The following is a 21,201-nucleotide window of genomic DNA, read 5'->3' on the forward strand; positions in this document are numbered from 1 at the left end:
AATGCGGCCCTGGACCCAAGGCACAAACCCAGATCTGCATCTCATGTCTCCCTGCAGCCAGGGACTGAAGTCATGTGACAGTAGGAGAAAATAAAGTTGCACACACAAATTTTCCAAGGACATCAAAGAATGGTGCTTCTGCCAAGCGGTGAGAAGCACAGCCATCCCTCAGTGTCCACGGGGGAACCGGTTCCAGGATGTCCTCTTTGGATACCAAAATTCAAAATGCCTTATATCCAATGGCATAGTATTTGCATAGAGTCTCTCCATATGTGTAAATCACCTCTAAATGACTGATAACACCTAAAACAGTGTAAAGTGCTGTGTAAATAGCTGTTCCACTATATTGCTGGGGGGAAAATACCAAGCCAAAATGTCTGTACATGTTCCATACAGATATAATCATTTTTGGTTTTTTTCCCAGAATTTTCCATGCACAGTTGGTTGTGTCCATAGATGAGGAACCCACAGGTGCAGAGGGCCGACCCCACCAGCTCCTTAGCTGATCATCCTTCACGGCTGCTGCCAGTCCTGCAAGGCATCCACCTTCAGGGTGACTCAGTCTCAGAGCCAAGGAAACACAAGCACGGGGTGAACAGTGGAAAATAAATTCCTGCTGAGTAGCAAAGAGAGTGGCTCCAACAAATGGCAGCATGTGAATACCAGACGCAAATGCCAACGGAGGGACAGCTGGGTGGGTAGGGTCGTCACCTGTCCCCAGGACACCACAGAACAGATGGGACTCCTGGTCTTTGCCCTCAACATGCCTCTACTTGAGAGAAGCAGCAAGACCATTGAATGAGTGCAGGTCATTGGTACAACCTGGGAGCCAGGGAACCTGGAGTCCCGCCCTACTGTCACTTAGGGACTTTGAAGCCCACCAGTAAGTTTCCTGGGCTCCATTTTCCTCACCCGTAAAGTGGGACCCCTGACCATTCGTAAAATCTGAATCTCTGCTTTTCAGTCTGGCTGATCTACAGAGCTCTGCCTGGCACTCGCCCCATGTGCCCTTGAGAGTCACCCAGGTATCAATGCTCAGCGTCAGCTCCTGGGAGAAGGAGCAAGCTTCTGAGCCCCCAAGTGCCCATGTGAGTGCACACCTCAGGCACATGCCCCCAGGCGGCCCCAGACCTGAGGCACACTCTGTCTCTGAATATATGGATTTTCTGTTCTGGGTATTTGTTTTAACCTAACAGGAGGAAAGAATTTGGATTCCTTTAAAATGTATACACAAAGGGATGCGTCTGCTTATTTTACAGAAGGTATTTTCAGATACAGACTGGGTGACAGACAGCAAGGCTATAGGCCATTCTCTTCCCTAAGTTCAGATGGGTGTGAGTCCTACATGCCGATTTCTCCAAAGATCACAAAGGAGAGAGATTTTTGATCTCCGGTCTTCTGGGCCAACTCGGTTTGACACCCTGGACATGGAGATTTCTGAAACCACACTTCAGGACCTCAACACTCTAATTACCACATTCTGCCATCACCACCCCTGTCGGGTGCAGGGTCCCTGCCCCTCCACACGCCTCCCTACCCAGCCACAGTAAGGAAAGCAGAGAGCAAACACAGGCCTCCCAGGGACATGTGAGCACCAAGGAACAAATGATTTTCCAGTACAACATCTGCAGCACAGGAGGCAGGCCCTTCCCAAGGACTGAAAAGATGTCCCGGAGAGGCTCCGTCAAGTGGCTTTTGTGTCCTTTGATGAAACCCAACACCTCAGGGTGAGGAATGAAGGCCACAGCCTCCAAGGACAGTGGTAACACAGGCATCAACTCGCTCAGATGCCAATGGTGCTGCGTGGAAAAAGCTGCCTATGGCTGGAGTCAAAAATATTTCTAAGCATGACAACCAGCCCCGGTGCAGAGAGTCTGCGAAGATGGGAAATAAGAGACCAGAGAGATCTCAGTCTAAGAAATCTCACCACAAAAAAAATAAAATAAAAACAAAGATGCTGCCTCATGACATGAAGACCTAGTTCTAATTTCTAGCTACCAGACATAAGCCTAGCATGTCTCCCAGCCCTGGATTCCGCAGGCGCAAGTGGATCTTCTAATACCTGTAAATCTTTGTCCTGCTGAGCAGTTAACTGAAGTGGAAGATCCACAAGGACAAGAATGCTGTCTTTTCTTCCCCCCCTAATTACCATTGATTCACTATCTAGTTTCCTAGTGAGCACTCAATGAGCTTATGGTGAATGAATGTGTGTGTGAATGAATGAATGAATGAATGAATGAATGAATGCCTAGGTTATCCAGTCCCCAAAACTATCATGAGCTTTGTAGCTCAAAGGGCTCTGAACAACTCAAACAAGAAACACAGCATGTCAAGGGAAAGGGGTTGACCTGGATGACCTCTGAGGTCATCTGCAATACATGAGCCCTTGAGCCTGTCATACCAGGCAAATAACTTCACTCAAAGAATTTTAAACACTTCCTCCAACACCCTAGCTCAGCCTCTGAGGTTGAAGTCACTGTGCCCAGCCCTTGGTGGTAACCCCGGAAAGGAAGGGTACAGAGAAGCCAAAAACAGTAACTTCGAGAAGATAGTGAGGATCAAACAACTGGGGGAGTGGGTAGGGACGCAAAGAGGGAACAAGAAAGAATTCCAGATGCAGCATGGCTGCCCAGGACACACAGAGACAAAGATTCCCCCTTCCAGATCCTCACTGCACACCCCCCTCAGCCCCTGCCCATCATTCTATGATAGTGCCTCTTTGTGGAGCAGAACAATAGATACATTATGCCAACCTATAATTACCCGAGGAGAATCGAGAGTGAAGTCAAGGCATTGGTGAACATCGGAACACTGAGACCATCCCACAAGCAGCAAAACAACAACAAAAACAACAACAAGCCACGAAATCGCTCATTTAAATAAAGACGGAAAGCTGCCCAAGCCAGTCCCCTTCCACATGAATAGGAGGGTGGGCTTTCTCCCCTGCGCGTGATTATTTAAGCACAAGGCCAGCTTTCATTGGAATTGATGGAATATTGGGGGAAGGGGTTGGGAGTTTGGATTTGTTGTTGTTGTTGTTGTTGTTGTTCTTTTTTGTTTTGTTTTGTTTTAAATAAGAGGCAGAAAGTAGGAGAAGAAGGAGTGCCAAGGCCAGGTTATGGCACCTAGGAAGCCCTCCAATCTGATCCCACCAGGTGTATGCATCCCGTTTAATATAGAGATTCCTATTCGCTACACAGTGGAACGAGTTTCCACGGACTGTGGTATAAAATATGCAGAAGTCTGGCTGGTGTCACGGAAAAGACAGTGACAAGGAATCAGAATATCAGAGTGCTGGTATCACCACCACTAACTAGCTGTCCCCTTGATTGATTCAAGAGATGTGCGCGCTCTCCCTGCCATGGAGAGGCACCCGAACTGGCAACGAAGAAAAATAATGCAGCAGCCACTTTTCTCTCTAAGCCTTAGCTTCCTTGAAGGCAAAATGAGGGGATGCCACCAGCCCTGGACACACACACACACACACACACACACACACACACACACACGCACGCACGCACAAGCACATGTGCACTCGCTGCTTCTAAATTTGAAGTGCAGCCCAGCATTGCCTGGGATCTGTTGAGGCCATGACCCAGGACAGGGAAAACCTGCTGCTCCTAAAACTGAACTGAAGCCCAAACTCCCAGGCAGGGCAGGGGGACAGGAACATCCAACAGGCACACACAGGGCCATCTTTGTGTGAGCTGGCAATATTGAGAGGTGAACACTGGATTATATTTGCCAACGTGTCTCTAGTGTCTAAGGAAAAGAATTCCCTCCTCTTGAACCATGGGTTCTGCCTCTTCCGGAAGCAGGTCAGGGCCTCTTCCTTCCTTCCCAGCCTCCTTATGCCTCTACACTCCCCACCTCGCTTCCTTCCCACTGCCCACATGCTAACACCGTTCCTTTAAGTTGTTGGAGGACCCATCTATGGTGATCCAAACTCACCCCTTAAGTCTACTACTAAAAACTCCCCAAATACATGATCCTCCCCTCTGCCCCTTCCCTTTAGCACTTACCCATCCTTCCTCGGAAGCCACTCTGCCATGGTTACTCATTTTTTCCTTCTTGCCAAATCCATTGGCCACTCAGGGTGGTCATGCGGCTTGACCAATGTCTGACAGTCTTCCAGGCCCTTCTTGAGCCCTTCCAAACCTTGACCACTCACACATTTAGTTCTGTTCACAAAAGTCCCCTGAGCCAGTGCTGGCTGGTAGGGATTAGGCCATAAGCAAGATCCAGTCCCTGCCCCTTTCTCCTCACCACACCTACTGCCACGGCTCCAATTCTCATCTGATGTCAGCAAAAGGCTTTAAAGACTCAATGCACAGCACGCCTCTAATCTCAGCAACTAGGGAAGCTGAGGCAGGAGGATCCTGAGTTCAAAGCCAGCCTCAGTACATTAGTTTGGCCCTAAGCGACTCAGCGAGACCCTGTCTTAAATGAAAACATAAAAAGGGCTAGGGATGTAGCTCAATGGTTAAGCATCCCTGGGCTCAATAAAAAAAAATATATATATATAGTACCTCCACACTCATTACCTCTTGTAATAACAAGATTCAGTCCTGCACACTTTGGGAAAACACTTTACATTGTAATATTTTTTTCCAGTGGGGAAGAAGAGAGCCTATTCCTACACTGAACTATCCTGAAATTGTGGAAGAACTCCAACGGAAGTAAGAGCAAAGACACCTAGAATTTGACAAGCTTTTACGTCATTCCCTTCCCTAAATTCTCCCCTCACCGCCTGGTTCTCCCTTGGCACTCTGCTTCTCCACATAAGACAGGGTTCACTCTGTCAGTCTCCCCAAGTTGTGAGTTTCTAAAGTGCTTGAGAGGCTTCTCAGAGCTCAAATATTAGTTGAAATGCAGAAAGATCAGGGAGTCATTCAGCACCCCTTGTTGCTCCAGGGAACCTCATCTCTGACCCCTTCCCTCTGCCCAGGACAGTAGCCTTCTGAAAATTGTTCTCCGGTTTGTTTTCCCCATGGCCCGAGAAAGGGCTCACCCACTCTGGGGTCAAGGAGGTGAGCTTTCTCTGACGTTGGGCATTTCAAAGGCCACCATCAGCCCACACTGAAACATCTGAGCAGACTCACAGGCTGGACATCCAGGGACCTCAAAGCAAACCCTTCACCTATTCAGGACACAATCTAAACAAGCTTGTGTCACTTAGTCATTCTGTAATTGCCTTAGTCACTGGATGCCGTAGGGCAAACTCTTTCAGATATTTGTCCCCGTTTTCCCATCAATGAAATAAGAATTGAAATACTTTTCTCTTGGGATTATTACGAAGTTTCATAAATGAGCACTAGGAAAAATGCCTAGTGCTGTGTCCAATATATAGAAGAGCCCAATGATTTCTTCATCATCATCAACGTCATCATTTTTTTATTATATTATTATGACAGGTTACAAAGTGTGCATGATATTCTCTCCAGCTCGATTTCAACACTGCCCCTTCGACTTGGCTAATTTGACAGAAGGGCCTTTTAACAACACCTTGAAAACAAACTATGAAATGTTCAGCTTTCAAAAACCACCAAGTAATGAAAGAAGCAAATGCCTTCATTCCTTTGCTGAGGGTCACCCTTGCCCTGACCTCAGGGAGGGAAAAAGATAAGCTCTGAGATGGGCTCAGGGATGTGGTGGGAGACAGGAAAGGGGTAAAGGTCAGGGATGGAGTAAGAATCAGGAAAGGGGAGGATCAAAGATGGATTCAAGGTCCGGAAGGCGGAAGCTCGGAAATGGACTAAGTCAGGGTTGAAGGCGGCAGAAGGAGGTGAAATTTAGGACTATCTGATTGATGATCACATTAAGAATTTTAATTTTTCTCTACCGTCCCCCACTACAGCATCAAAATGCTTTGTGAAGTCCTGGGGGAGAGAGAGAGAAAAAGAGGAAGAAGAAAACTGAGTATTTTAAAACAAACAAGATATTTTTGAACTTGAATGGTAAAGGCACAATTCTGACCAAATCGCACCAGGCCTTGCTACAATCTTCTAAGCAGGTTTCACAATGGGACCTTCGAGAAGGTTCTAAACTCCAGCTCATCACACAAGCTATAAAACGCCTGTGGATTTTGCACTCCGAGGACAGAGTTTTCCAAGTTGAAACGTTAACAGCATGTGAGAATAGTTCACCATTTACTCTTAGGATGAGGTAGTGTTCAGAAGGTCAGTCTGGAAACCAAAGCCAGTATTTTCAGGGATGCTGCCTATTCTGAGTGGGGAACTAAACAGCTGGTGACTTCTATCCAGACCCACCAAGAACAAGGGCACAGAAAAAGAGGAGTCTGAACAGTTTCTTCTACCAGAAAACCAGTCAGAGGTCTCTGGGCTTCAAAAGTCATCGTGCGTTTTCAGAAGCCTCGGCTTAGATTTTAGTACACGTGGGTGTCTGATCATTCTACTGATGTGGGTGCTGGCCACAAACACATCCTCTACCTGCTGGCAAACTCAGTGTTAGGGTTTGAATGTGGCATGTCCCCTCTGAAATTTATACTGGAGTATACTCTCCTTTGTGAAGGTTTAAAAGAAGAACAAGTTTAATCCAATGACTGTTTAGAGGTGAGGCCATTAGGACGTAATTAGGATTAGAAACGGTCATGGAGTGGAGCTCCATGAATGAATACCAGTGTCTTTATAAGAAGAGGGAGGAAGGCCACAGAAGACACACACACACGTTCTCCTGGTCTTCTGCCATGTTGCCCTGGGCCTTCTTGGGATTCTGCCAGCAAGAAAGCCATGACCAGATAGATGCCTCCATCCCCTTGACCTTGGACCAGACCATGAGTCCAAAACAAAAACAGAAAAGAAAAAAAAAAAAAAACATTTTTCTTCATAATTTACCCAGTCTTTGGTATTGTGTTTTTAGCAACAGAAAATGAACTAAGACACTGAGTGATCTGACCTCTCTAGGCCTCTGTCTGGTCCTTCCAAACAAGACTGACTTGCTATGTTATGTGCATATATAAATATATCTCAAAGAATCCTACTACTATGTATAATGAGAATGCACAAATAAATTTAAATTAAAAAAAAAAAGACTCACTTGGCAGTGCCCTACAGATACTGAGCACCTACAGCCTGCCAACACCATTCTAGACACTGAGGGGACGGCAGGTTTCTGCCTTCTCTAGGCTAACATTCTAGATCCAGGGTTCTAAGGCTCCTGAGAGCCTATGATACCAGGCCCTCAGAATGTGCTTGCAGAGCTCATAAAAGAGATGGGCAGGGGCTTAGTCCAGCAGAATTGAAAGCTTATGGATGAATAAGTAACCTTATTGCCCAGTCAGGAAATAGGATATAGGACAACAGTACTTGTTCCTTCAGAGTTTTTTTGCTTTTGATTTGGGCTTTTTTGGGTTTTGTTTTTTACTTGCCGGAATAGACTGGGTTTTTAGGAAGGGGGGGGGTATTTGTTTGGTTTGGGGTGTGGGTTTGGGGTTGTTTTTGTTTCTTTGTGTGTTTTCCCAGATGAGAGGGTTCAAAATGGAACTGTAGGAACAGGAAAGAATGAAGGAGAGGCAGGCAGAGTGAGGCAGAGGCCCCCAGAGCAGGGAAGAGGGCGCGGTTCCCAGTGGTGGCCCTCAGGGAGGAGCCATGCTTCTGCTGGGATCACCAAGATTTCATTCTGGAATACTTACTGCCATGCAGTCCCGGGGACATTTCCACATGGCCTTCACCTGGAAGTCAGACCTGCCCCGCTCGGCCCCACCCTGCCCTGGCCAGGGCCTACTGGCACCAGGCCAGGTCCCTCCCCCAGGACCTAAGGGCAAGCAGGGCAGGGAAGGGCCAGGGCTCTAGGGAAAGGGTGAGCAGTCAGCAGGCCAGCATGGCCATACATGCTACCCTCTCTTCCACCATGTGCGGGCCTGATCATCCTCCCTCCACCAGACCTCCCAGGGCCACTACACCAGATAGAAAGAGGGGCCACAGGGAGGTCTGGAAAAGGTGGAGAGCCAATCACAGGTGCCCTTTGTTTCAGAACCACATCGGTGGCAAATGGCAGGTTTTCAGCAACCTGGGTAGAACTGGAAAGGAAAGTGGCATTGGAAGGAGCCCATCCCCTGGGTGGTGGGCTAGATGGGCAGTGGTTTCTCCTGCTTTTGTGTGAGTCACTGGGCAAATGGATCAAAATATAAATTCCTGGGCCCCACCCCACTCTTGTGACTCAGTAGATCAGGGAGGAGACCTGGGAATCGGACTTTTTACACATAGCTCTCCAGGAAACTCCGATGCCAGTGAGCCACTGCTCATGCTTTGAGGAACTCTGAGGATAGAGGAGTGGAATGAAAAGTTCTAGAAATAAGTTTAAGTCCCTCACTAACTGAGTGACTTCAGACAGCTTACCTTTCTGTTGAAAACCTCAACCGATGGGGCATGGTGTCACATGCCAATCATCCCATTGGCTCTAGAGACTGAGGCGGGAGGATTGCAAGGTCAAAGCCAGCCTCAGCAGCTTAGTGAGGTCCTAAGCAACTAAGCAAGACTCTGTCTCAAAAGAAAAAATAAAAAAGGCTGGGGATGTGGCTCAGTGGCTAAGCACCCTTGGGTTCAATCCCTGGTACCAAAAAAAGAAAAGAAAACTCAACCAACTGTTCATAAAATGAGGATAATGAGATAATGAAATGCCGCCTTCTTAAGATTTTTGAGAAAATGGATGGAAAGCACTTAGCATTGTTCCTGGTATAGTACGAATTCAGTAGATCCCCTCTTATTATTCAGAGGTGACATACAGAGGCTGTCTTCCACATCCATCCCTTACTAAACTGAAGCATATAATGGGAAGACGAAAACAGACAATGACGACACCTCCAATACAGAGGCACTTCCATGCCCTCCCACGACATCACTGGTGCCGTGACCCAGCAATCACCTGCTCTGGATCCCTCCAACCCAGAACATGCTTACTGATGTGCCCAGGGCCCAGGTCAAATGGGAACACACACACAAGGGAGGAGGACAACCATCGTACTCGTGCCAGAGGGCATCCTACTTTAGCAACTGGGTACCAAGTTTCAGAGCTACAAAGGAAAACTTGAGAGAAAAGAGGGCAAGTAACAGTGGGGAAAGAGTAAGCTAGATAATGTCCTGGGATCCAGGGATCTCAAATACAAACAGTGATTCCGTCTCATGGAAAATACTCAGGAAAAAATGAATCAATAAAACTAAATCTCCAAAGAGAAAGGCCCTCCAAAAAAAAAAAAAAAAAATCCAAAGACGGGGGAGTAGAAAATAGGGTCCCTCCCTCAACAAACACAGTGTGTTTGATCAGAAGAACCCTCTTACCCCAGACAGGTCTGACTCCCTGTCTTGACCTTCCCCCCACTAGAGCTGATGACCCCTGAGGTCAGAAGACCCCTGTCCATCATTTTTGGAAATATAATTCATTGCAGATACATTTAGTAAAGATGGGGTCATTCTGGAGTAGGGTGAGCCTGGTGTCCTTATAAAAAAGGGAAATTTGGACACAGAGATGAACACAGGGGGAACACCACACGAAGGTAAAGATGCAGGTCCTGGCAATGCTTCTATAAGCCAAGGAGGAGCAGATTGCCGGCAAGTACTGGAGGCTGGAGGAGAGGCATGAAGCAGGTTCTCCCTCAGCCCTCAGAAGGAATCCCCACTGCCAATACCTTGAACTTGGACTCCTAGCTTATAGACCATGACTGAATATACTTCTTTTTTTTTCTTTTTTCTTTTTTAGTTGCCAATGAACCTTTATTTTATTTATTGATACGTGGTGCTGAGGATCAAACCCAATGCCTCACACATGCTAGGCAAGCGCTCTGCCACTGAGCCACAACCCCAGCCCCTGAATATACTTCTGTTGTGTAAAACACGCAATCTATGGTACTTTGTCATGGTAGTCCTAACAAACTATCACACCAGAGCCTTAGTATATACTTCATCACACAGATCACCAGTGGGGCAAAATGGAAACTTCCAGAAAGTCACCACATTTACTTTCCTGTCCAATAAACCAGACATCGCAGAAGAATTTGCAGATAAACAAGACCATCCCCGCCCTCCAGGAGCTGACAGGTGTACTAATGTTTGTCACTTTATGATTTAACCAAACACTTCCACGTGTATTATCTCTTATAGGTCTGATGTAAAGATATGAAGAAGCGGCAATCTTATTCCCAGCCTGCAGATGAGAACACTGAGTTTCAGAGAGTTGGTGACTTGCTCCAGGGCCTCCAGCTACAAAGTGACACAGCAAAGTCCTCCAAGTCCAGGGCTGTTGGATGGGCTGTTTTCTTCTGCCTGCCTGGCTGCCTCTCTGGCAATCTCAGAGCTTCTGTCTTCTCTGCAAGCAGAAGCTGCTGCTGCACCCAGGCAACTATGGAAAAAAGTTGCTGGTGTCCAAGTTCAGTTCCAAGTAAGCTCCAGAAGGCCAAGGGAGGGCCCGCCAGGTAGGTCTGCTAAAGAGGAACTCGGTTGCAGCAGAATCAGAGACTGGCATGGCAGCCCACCCTCTCTCAGGTCCCTTACCTGCTGTTGCTCCCAGCACCCCTCCTTGCCCTCTGCCCATCCCCCACCCTAGGTCCCCAGCCCCTCCCATCTCATATGCAGGGCAGGTTCCTGGTAACAGTGCTACCCAGTGTTGTCAAAATAGTGAGGAGCTGGAAAGAATTCTAGAATGAAATCTATGTGCCTCTACAGCCTCCTAAATGCCTGCCACTGTGGCCACTAAACCCGCTAATGTGCTAAGCATTTTTCTGGCAGGGCCGGGAGGCAGGGCTGGTATTTTAGGAGTTGGGAGGGGCTTGGAAGCGTCATCCCTGGCAAGTCTGGGAAGGAGGTGGAAGCAAAGAGAACCAACCCAGAACATTTCCCATGAAGTCACGGAGAGCCACCCGGGCTGCCCTTCGGGATTCCTAAAGCGCTGCTCTGCTGGTGGACAGAGAGCAAGCTCAGCCCGGCAGACAGGGCTCAGCAGGGCAGAGAGGCCTGCAGGCTGGGGGCCCGGGGGCAGAGGGCACTCTAGAATGTCACTTGTGGGAGATAGTTTTTCTGCTGACACAGAGCAGTGTGTAATGCTGTCCGGGAGGCTGGGCTGCCAGGACTTGGCCCTGGCTCTGTTCACATGAGTTGGCTAGGGCAGGGCCCACAGTGACCAAATGCAGGACTAGAAGCCAAATGCCCAGAGGCAAGCAGGCAACACTGTCCCTGTCCCTCAAAGGGGACTAAGGAGAAGGGTATGAGTGAGGGGTCAGGAGACTCAGAAGGATGGGAGTAGGGTGGGGGACGGTGGGAACTTTTGTGCCCTCTTGTTCCCCAGCGTGCTCCATCTCCTCACAGCATGAGCCCTTCCACAGTATCCTTTTCAGGGGCCCTTTGAACAGTGTTTTAAAACATGAGACCAGGAAGGGAACAACGCTCCAGTCCGAGATCAAACAAGGTCCTGGTGTTCCCTTGTCCCTGATGGGCTCAACCCCACACATCTTAGGGACCAGAAGGCTGCAGGCGGGGCCGAGGGGGACTGCAGGCCAAAAGGCAGGATGGGGAAGATTCCTTCCATTGAGCCATTTGGTGACAGTAAGTATGGTGACAGAGTGATGCTGCTCAGGTGAGGGGGAAGCGGGGTCATTCTGGGAACGCATGAGCCTGTAAAACCCTGGCGGGATTCAATCTGGAAGGGGGGTGTGGGGCAACTGATAGAAACTGCTGAGAGCTTGCAGTTTTTAAGGCCCCTCTAGTGACAGGATCTTTGGAAGCTTTGCAAACCCTGACCACGCAGCCAGCCAGCCACCTCCCGACCCCTGGCTGAGTGCACTTCTGCTGCATCAGAACAAACCCACTGACAAATATCTCGTCCTCACCCTGCCCCTGGCACTGCCCTCTCCTGCCTCTGTGCCTGCCTTCCTCAGAAAGGAAGTTCCGTCAGAGCAGGGCGCATGGGCATGTGGGACCAGCAGCCCGGATGATGATCCCAACCTGGCCACTCGTATTTGCCCTTTTTGAGTCTCGTGTTCTACTCTGCCAAGGTGGAAATAATAAAGAGTTGGTAGGAAGATTAAATGACATGATGGATGCCGATCCTGGGTACAAAGACAGGGGCTCCACAAGGGCTGGTCCCCACCTGCTGTCCTCTCTGTGGTTCTCCAGCACCATATCAATTCGGGGAGGATGCAGACCCATGGGAGTTTAGTTAAGAATGTGGAGAGACATGGGCGCATCTGTATACAGCAGCCAGCGCTGAGGTTCACAGAATCCCCTCTAACCAGGTCATGGGTTGCGGCCCACCCTGCCCAACTTCCCTCACCTCTACCAGCTGATACTGTCTCTGCTGACAGACCCTGGTTTACAGGGCCACTTTGTTTTACCACTCCAGGTGGGCGCTGCTCATGCTTCATTTCATGTGCCCTGGAGGAAGCATCATTCAATAGACTCTTACAGGAATGACATCCCCAGCAATGGGCACTGAAGCCCCTCTAAAGCCTTCCTTTGCTGTTATCTCTTTCATTTAGACTTTTCTGAGGCTTCCCAGGGCTTCTCCCTTCTTTGGAAGCCCACAATAGTTCATCTGCACTTCTTTCATGACCTCATCAAATTTGGACTCCATCTTACTTAGAGTAGGTGTCCATCTTTCTATGTAAGATTCCAGGGACTGGATTTTTTTTTCTTTTTTTGTACCGGGGATTGAACTCAGGGGCAATGGGGCACTGAGCCACATCCCCCAGCCCTATTTCATATTTTATTTAGAGACAGGGTCTCACTGAGTTGCTAAGCGCCTCACTGTTGCTGTGCCTGGCTTTGAACTCTCCATCCTCCTGCCTCAGCCTCCCAAGCCATTGGGACAACAGGCGTGGGCCACCACACCCAGCCAGGGATTGGATCTTACCTTTCTATTTTCTACACTACCTAGGACAATGCTAATTTGTTTTATGAAGCTGGTATTACCCAGTTAAAGGAATTACCAAAAAGAAAACAGCTTTTTTCATTTTAAAAACCTTAACCCTTATCTCAAAATGGACCATAGAGCTAAATGTAAGAGCTAAAACTGTAAAGCTTCTAGAAGAAAACTTGGAAGAAAATCCTTTTGACCTTAGGTTAAGCAAAAATGTCTGATCTAGGACCCCAGAAAGCATGAATCATAAAAGAAAAGAAATTGATGTGTTGGGCTTCATCAATATTTAAGACATCTGCTCTTTGAAAGGCCCTAATACAAAAATAAAAACACAAGCCACAGACTGCAAGAAAATATTTGCAAAATATCTAACTGATAACGGATGTCTAGTCAGAATATATAAAGAACTCCAAAAACTCAATAATAAGACAAATGACCCAATTTTTTTAAATGGGCAAAAGAATTAAGCAGACATTTCACAAAGGAAGAGCTACAGATGGCCAAAAAGCATGTGAAAAAAATGTTCAACATCATTAGTCATTAGGGAAATGCAATTAAAATCACAATGCAATACCATTAAACATCTATTATAATGGCTAAAATTAAAAAGACTGACAATCCCAAGCACTGGCAAGGATATAGAGTAACTATAACTCTCATACACGGCTGGTAGGAATGTTAAATGGGACAGCCACTTTGGAAAGCAATCTGACAGTTTCTTACAAAGTTAAATATGCACTCATGACCCAGCGATCCCACTCCCAGGCATCTGCCCAAAGAAATGAAAACATATGTCCACACAAAGACCTATATGTGAATGTTCATAACAGCTTTATTCATAATGGCCAAAACTGGGAAACAACCCAAATTTTCATCAGTCGCTAAATGAATAAGCAAGTTGTGATATATCCATACAGCAGAAGACATTCATACATGCAATAATACAGGCGAATCTTAAAGGCAATTTCATTGTATTAGTTTCTTATTGCTGCTACAACAAATTGCCCCAAATTGAGTAGCTTAAAACAATACAAACGTTATTTTCTTACAGTTCTGGAGGCTACAAGTTCACAGTCAGTCTCACTGGAATAAAGTCAAGGTGTTGGCAGGTCTGGTTTCTTCTGAGGAGAAAATGTGTTTCCTTATCTAGAAGTGACCTGCATTCCTTAGTTGATGGTCCCCCTCTCCAGAGGCCAGCAATGGTGCATCTTCTAGTCTTTCTCTCCCTTAACCTCTGCTTGAAGAAGCAGAAGTTTGGTCAAAGGCACAGAGGCATGCTGGGTTTAAGAAATTTACAAGTAGTTCCATATTTCCAGGGTGTATAAAGTGACATTTCAAAGGTAAAATAAACTGAGATTCAAGAAAATCAAGTATCTCATCCCAGGTTCAAGACATGTGAAGTTGTGTTCAACCCCAAGGCCTCTGAGTCCAAATCCAGAGTTTTTCCTAGTGCATGAGAGCCCTCCGATTTCCCTGGCTTGACCTTGGAGGTCTCAGGCTAGGGGGGCAGATCAGAATCTTACCCCCATCCCAACCCTTACACCACAGTACCTATTAACTAAGAAAACAGAACTGGGCCACCCCACCCTAGCAGTGCCTCACCTTCCTCATCTGTAAGATGGGCAGTGTGGAAATCTGCCCTGCCTGTCACATCAGTGAATTAAAAGAAAAAAGAAGCAGTATGTATATAAGCACTTTGGAAATTTTTAAATGCTTTACCAAAACATGAGAAATTGCTCTGATTATACTCTCAAGGAATGGCAAAAATTTTCTCCAAAAGTGTATACTTTTTATTTCTTTTAAACTTCATCTCTTTGAAAGTCAGTCTCACCTCCTATTGCCTTTCTTTCTGGTTAAAGTAGACATGTTCTATCCAGCACTTCAACTTGAACCTCAAGGTCAATCTTTACTTTAATTCCTCCTTTCAGCTTTTTGAAATCAAGAACTGTGAACTCCCCACTTCACCTCACTCCTACCCCATTCCAATCTCTCTACAATCAGTCCCTCTTTAAAGCTCAAAATTGCCAGTACCCACTGTCAGTCCTCAGCCCTCTGGTGGCTCCCCAATCAGAAGCAACTGCATGATCCTGAAGCATTGCTCTGGTAGGATCTTCAGGACCTCCTCAGTGGACACAGGCTGGGCTCTTCCAACCCCTGCCCCAGCTGGACTCTCCAGCTCTCCTCCCAGGACTCCCCCACCCCAGGAAAGCCCAAGAAGCACATTTCTTAATAGTTCTACCCTCTTCCCACTTTTATCCCCCGTTATATCTGGGAACTTTCTTTCCCATTATTAAATGAGCTGGTGGGTTGGGGGTGCATCAAATTATACTCTCAACTCTCACACAAACCTAATCATATGCCAAGGGAATTAAAGAAATGAGGTTTAAAAAGAAAAAAAAACTTTTAAACAATCTAGTAGAGAGAGTTGGGGGTGTAGCTCAGTGGTAGAGTGCTTGCCTAGCATTCATAACACGCTGGTTTCATCCCAACACAGAAAATTTAAAAATTAGTGGATTATATAGGTGAATACTAATCTGATAGCTGATTAGGGGTTGGAATTTCTAAGGTACATGACAAGAGAATAAATCAGAGGATAATAATAATAATAATAATAATAATAATTGTCTATAGTTAACGCTTACTAATTTATTTTAAATATTTATTTATTTATTTATTTTAAACAGATATCCCTATTACAAAATAAACAGCCTCAATCTTTATTTCATGCCATAGCCAAAAAAAACAACTCAAAATGGATCCTGGAGTTAAACTGAGGGCTAAAATTATAAGGCTTCCAAAAGAAAACATATGGAGGATGATCTGGGGTGCAGGCACAAATTCTCAGGACACAAAAATCAAGAACCACAAAAGAGGAAAAAAATTCAGACATCACCCAAATTTGAAATTTCTGCTCCTTCAAAGATACTGATAGAGATAGGATAATGGTTGCACAATAATGTGGGCATAGTTAATGCCATTAAATTATATAATTAAAACAGTTAAAATGGCTTTTTTAAAATGGTGCTGGGGATTGAATACAGTGCCCTGAAAAGCTAGGTAAGTGTCTACCTCTGAGCCACATCAGAGCCCCAAAATGGCATCTTTCATACTATATATATATTTTTTAACCACAATTTTTTAAGGTACTGTAAAGATTAACAGGCAAAGCACAGAAAGAGAGAAAGTATTCATAGTGTATCTATGTGTACATATACTCATGGAACACACATATAATATATAAACGTACACATGTATATGGTACATGTGTGATACATATCTGTACCCACATATATGACAAAAGACCTACATCCAGAATATATTAAGAACCCTAGCAACTCAGCAATAAGCAGACCAAAAAAAAAAAAAAAACCAGTAAAAAATAATGGGCAAAACTTTGAACAGACGCTTCACAAAAGAAGACCGTCCATGAGCATGACAAAATATGCTCAGTAGCATTAGGCATTAGCAAAATGTAAATTAAAACTGCCATGAGATACCATTCACACCCGCTAAAATTAAAAAGACTGAAAAGACCAACTGCTAGTAAGGATGTATAACATCTAAAACACTCATACATTGTTGATGCGGACATAAAAAGGAACAACCACTTTGGAAAAAAGTATGGCAATTGCTTATAAAGAATCATGCTCGGGCTGGGGATGTGGCTCAAGCGGTAGCACGCTCGCCTGGCATGCGTGCAGCCCGGGTTCGATCCTCAGCATCACATACCAACAAGGATGTTGTGTCTGCCGAGAACTGAAAAATAAATGTTGAAAAAAATTAAAAAAAAAAAAAAAAAAGAATCATGCTCTTGGGCTGGGGCTGGGGCTCAGTGGTAGAGCGCTTGCCTACCGTGTGTGAGACCCTGGGTTTGATTCTCAGCATCGCATATAAATAAATAAAATAAAGGTCCATTGAGAAATTTCCCTCTAAGTATGCCCCCCCCAAAAAAATACTTATACACAAATTTCTAATACCACCTTACACATAATATTCCAAAACTGGAAACAACTCACATGTCTATCAACTGATGCACAGAGAATAAATTGCAATTCATTCATAAAATGGAATACTCTCAGCAATAAAAAAAGAACAAGCTACTAATACACACAGCAAGGATAAGTCTTTAAAAAAAAAGAAAAGAGGTTGAGTAAAATAAGTTAGATTCAAAAAAAGTATATATTGTGTGGTTCTGTTTATATGAAATTTTCAAACCAGCAAAACTAATCTATGGTGACAGAAAGCAGATAAATGGTTGCCTGAAGCCACAGATGGAGTTGGCTGCAAAGAGGCACAGGGGAACTTTTGAGGATAATAAAAGTATTCTGTTGTGGTTACGTAGGTAACATAGGTGTGTACATTTGTCAAAACTCTTAGAATTGTGTACTTAAAATGAGTGTCTTCCGTTGAATGTATGTTATACTATATTAAAGTTGGTTTCGAAAGAACTTTTTAAAGTCAAACACAAACTGGTGAAAATGTCTGCCATATGTATGAGATATATGACAAATTATACAAATTTAAATAAAAAACAATAAGACCTTAATAAATAAATGGCCAAAGGATACACACAAGCCACAAAGAAGAAAAAAGAAGAGTTAAATAAGTGTAGGGTTTAGGTATGAGCTCTCCCCAAAAGCTCACGTGTGAGGCCATGCAAAAATGTCCAGAGGTGAAATGATGGGGTTGTGACAGCCCTAATCTAAGCAGAGCATTAATTCACTTAAATGGATTAACTGAGTGGTAACTGTGGGCAGGTAAGGTAGAATGTGGTTGGAGGAGATGGGTCCCTTGGGGGCGTGCCTTTGGGGTTTATATTTTGTCCCTGATAAGTAAATGCTGTCTCTGCAAATGCTCTCTCTGCTTCCAGATTGTCATATCCAGAGCTCTTTTCTCTGTCACCCCCTCTGCCTTGATGTTCTGCCTCCCCTCTGGCCCAAAGCAATGGAGTTGGCTTTCTATGGACTGAGACCTCTGAAACCATGAATCCAAATAAACTTTTCCTCCTCTATGTTGTTCTTGTCATGTCTTTGGATCACAGGGATGAAAAAGCTGAATAAAACAAGTAAAATAGTTATACAAGAAAAAAATTACAACAATGAAATACCATATTTCAATACCAATTGAGCACAGTTTTTTTTTTAATGTGTTTTTGTTTTAATGAAATTAAACATTGTAGGGGAAGGTGGGCTTTCTGCTGACAATTTATATACTTCTGAAATACAATTAAGTAATAAGGTCCAGAGCCTTATTTAAGCCATTTCTAGGAAGCTATGGTAAGGAATAATCAAAGATGAACAATCAAAAGTAGAGATTAATGTACAAGAATTTTTGTTACTGACTTGTTTATACCAATAAGAAATAATCCAGGATGAACCACTGAGCAGAGCAAACACTGAGAGATCAATATGATGAAATATCAAATATTTGTCCATGGTAAGAACTTAGCAAATATTCTTTACTGCATGTAATTTATATACTGTATGGGAACTGTAAGAAAGAGTGGAATGGCTAGATGATTTATATTCACAGCTAGACAAAGGTATATGCAATTTTTTTAATACTGGGGATTAAACCCAGTCACTTAACCACTGAGTAATACTCTCAGTCTCTCTTTTTTTTTTTTTTTTTCATTTTTTATTTGAGACAGGGTCTCACTACATTGCTTAGGATCTCGCTATTGCTGAAGCTAACCTTGAACTTGCACTTCTCCTGCCTCAGCTTCCTAAATCACTGGAATTACATGTGTGCACCATCACATCCAGCAATACAAATCCTTCATTGTAGCAAAAATTGGAAATTATCTAATCATACATCAAGAGAGGCAAGAGAGGTGAGATTAAATAAACCATGGCATATCCAAACAATGAATACTGTGTATCTGTTAAAAATAGGACAGATGTATACCTGTTGCTATGAAATAATCTCTGAGCTATATTTAAATTTTAAAAAGCAAGGGGCAGAATGAGGCTTTGGAATGCAGCTCTTTGAAGAGAGAAAAGAATAAAAGGAAAGATACATATTTGTGTCCATAGACTATCACCAGAAAGATTCAAGGAAGAAACAAAACCTGTATACTGCTTTGAAAGATCAGGGTCTGAGGTCATGGGAACAGAGGTGGGAGGTGAACTTAGATTTACTCTTCTCTCCCAATGTACTCTTTGCTAAATGTGTGAATTTCTTTCCATATCCAGGACCTTCTTTTTCAAAAAAAAAAAAAAAAAAACACCACAAAAAAAAAAAAAAAATCACACACATGTTTTTGAAAGTGTACAGGTTGAATTTTGTCCTCCAAAAACTCTTATGTTGAAATGCTAATATCTAGTACATCGTAATACGATTTTGTTCAGAAATAGGATCATTGTAGATGTAATTAGTTAAGATGAGGCCATTAGAGTAAGTCCCAATCCAATATGTCTAGTGTCCTTATAAATAGGGGAAATTTGGACACAGACACAAACACCATGTGCAGATGAAGAAAAGATTATAGCGATGCTTCTGCAAGCCAATGAACACCAAAGACAGCCAGCCACCGCTAGAAGCTGGGAGAGAGCCCTGGAACAAACTTCCTCATTGCCCTCAAAACAAACCCACCTTACTAATATATTAGACTTGATTTAGACTTCTGGCCTCCAGAATCAGGAGGCAATATTTTTCTTAATTTTTAAGCCACCTAGTTTGTGGTACACCTGTTCTGTATTTTCCTCGACCATTAGGGATTCTATGGAGTGCCTAATATCGGAGCAATGAGAGGAGGATTCAACACCACCTCTATCCACTCCTCCAACACAGACTCCAGATCCCCAGCAAGACCTCACCCAATTTCCCAGAATCCCTTACTCCCATCAGGCTAGAAGCTTCCTCCCGGAGGCCTTTCCTTTTCTCATCCTTACTGTTACCAGGACAAAAAAAGCAACATTAAAGTCTTGGTCATAAAAACCAAGTCAGCTAGGAGGAAACAGAGCATGCATGGAGGAAAGGTTTTAAGCTCACCAGACCCTGTAGCTGAGCTTTCAAAATGGCAGCTGGGTTAACACCTTTTGGTCTAAACCTGCTCACTCAAACCTCCCTCCCGCTCTCCAGGGGGTGTCCATAATCACTAGCACAGACACCTGCAAATGTGGAATTGGGGCCTTCCTTTTTTCAACAATTAGGGAGGTGAGACCAGAAAGATTCACCCCCCAATGCCAGAGAAAAAGTTAAAAGAAAGTAAAGAGGGGGAGACAGACCTTGGCTGCAGCAGGCAAGGACATGGCGGGCTCGCCCCAGCCCCTATCTCAGCTATTCTGCATTCCCAACTGGCTTGGCCAACATCCAGAGAGACTCCAGGCTGGTGAGTCTGTGAATGTGAGACAGAGATAAGCCAGGCGGCGAGGGGGAGCTCGCCCGCAGTTATATATGGGCTGCAGCACTGCTGTGGTGAGGAGTCAGGGGAATCTTCCATTTCCAAGGCATTTGCTGTACTCCATCCTGCTCCCCAAGATTAAGAATCCTCTTTCTTGGCTTCCTCCCACTCCCTGGACTGTAACTAAGCAGTTACCTTGAGAACATGAAAAAAACAAGGGTTAGGGAGGTATGATTTTTTTTTAAGGTAACATGTTAAAAATCACCTTGACTCTGGATACTTGTTTATAATAAAACAAAGAGGAGGGAATTTTCGTTCTTTTTTAGTTATGGGACAGCCACCCCGTGCATGCATGGTGAGAGATAGGAAGGGCCAATCTCCAGCTGTGCCCTCAGCAGGGGACATGCTTTGGATGCTCAGAAAACAGTGAGACTCCTTCCAACTGGAGGGAAGAGGAATGCATTTGGATAATCAAAAATGGGAGGAAGGCCTTCTAGAAGGGGGGGTGGGGGGCAGTGTGAGTAGGAAGAAGGAAGGAGGATTCTTTCTCCTGGCCATAAGGAAAGCTGAGGGAGAGACAAAGAAATGTCTTAGAGAAGCTGAGGGATCCGGTGCTGGAAGCTTATCTACCTTTCCAACTCCAAAGCCCCTACATTTGTCCTATGTACCCTCCAAGAAGAGCAAAATCCACCCTCACCACAAGGGGCAACAGCAAAGTCTGAAAGAAAGGAATGTCTGCCCCAAGCCTTGCCCCAGGGTCAGACGCCTGGAAAAAATTCCTGGGATTATTTGGTGTTGTCTAAGATGGATTTGGAGCCACCCAGACTGGAAGAGCTATGTGGCTTTGGTCTAGGGCTGCCAGGACTGGTCTGTGGCAAGCTAAGGGCTCTTTCAGGTCTAAGTACTTTCGTCCTTGCTATTCACCAACAGTTCTCCTCCCCCTCCTTGACCCCTGTTCACTGAAATCCTCAAAAATCATCTCTATGAAGCTC

At 44.8% G+C, this 21,201-nt stretch overlaps 1 protein-coding gene across 10 annotated transcripts in view; it reads right to left on the minus strand.

Moving 5' to 3' along the window:
• Positions 1 to 21,201, minus strand: part of DPF3 (double PHD fingers 3) — a 314,874-nt gene that overhangs the window by 234,398 nt on the left and 59,275 nt on the right. For 7 of the 10 annotated variants that reach the window (XR_014021403.1, XR_014021404.1, XR_014021406.1 and 4 more), the window contains exon 1: positions 20,094 to 20,323. The exons of the other annotated variants lie outside the window; for them this stretch is intronic. Coding sequence is in view for 4 of the 7 variants with exons in the window: in XM_081289484.1 (XP_081145610.1) it covers positions 20,094 to 20,308 (215 nt within the window). In the remaining 3 variants the exon portion in view is untranslated. Of the gene's footprint in view, positions 1 to 20,093; positions 20,324 to 21,201 lie in introns of those variants that run through there. 10 annotated transcript variants of the gene reach the window in all.

Source organism: Spermophilus citellus (assembly GCF_964194105.1).
Source record: "Spermophilus citellus genome assembly, chromosome: 4".
Taxonomy (NCBI): Eukaryota; Metazoa; Chordata; class Mammalia; order Rodentia; family Sciuridae; genus Spermophilus; species Spermophilus citellus.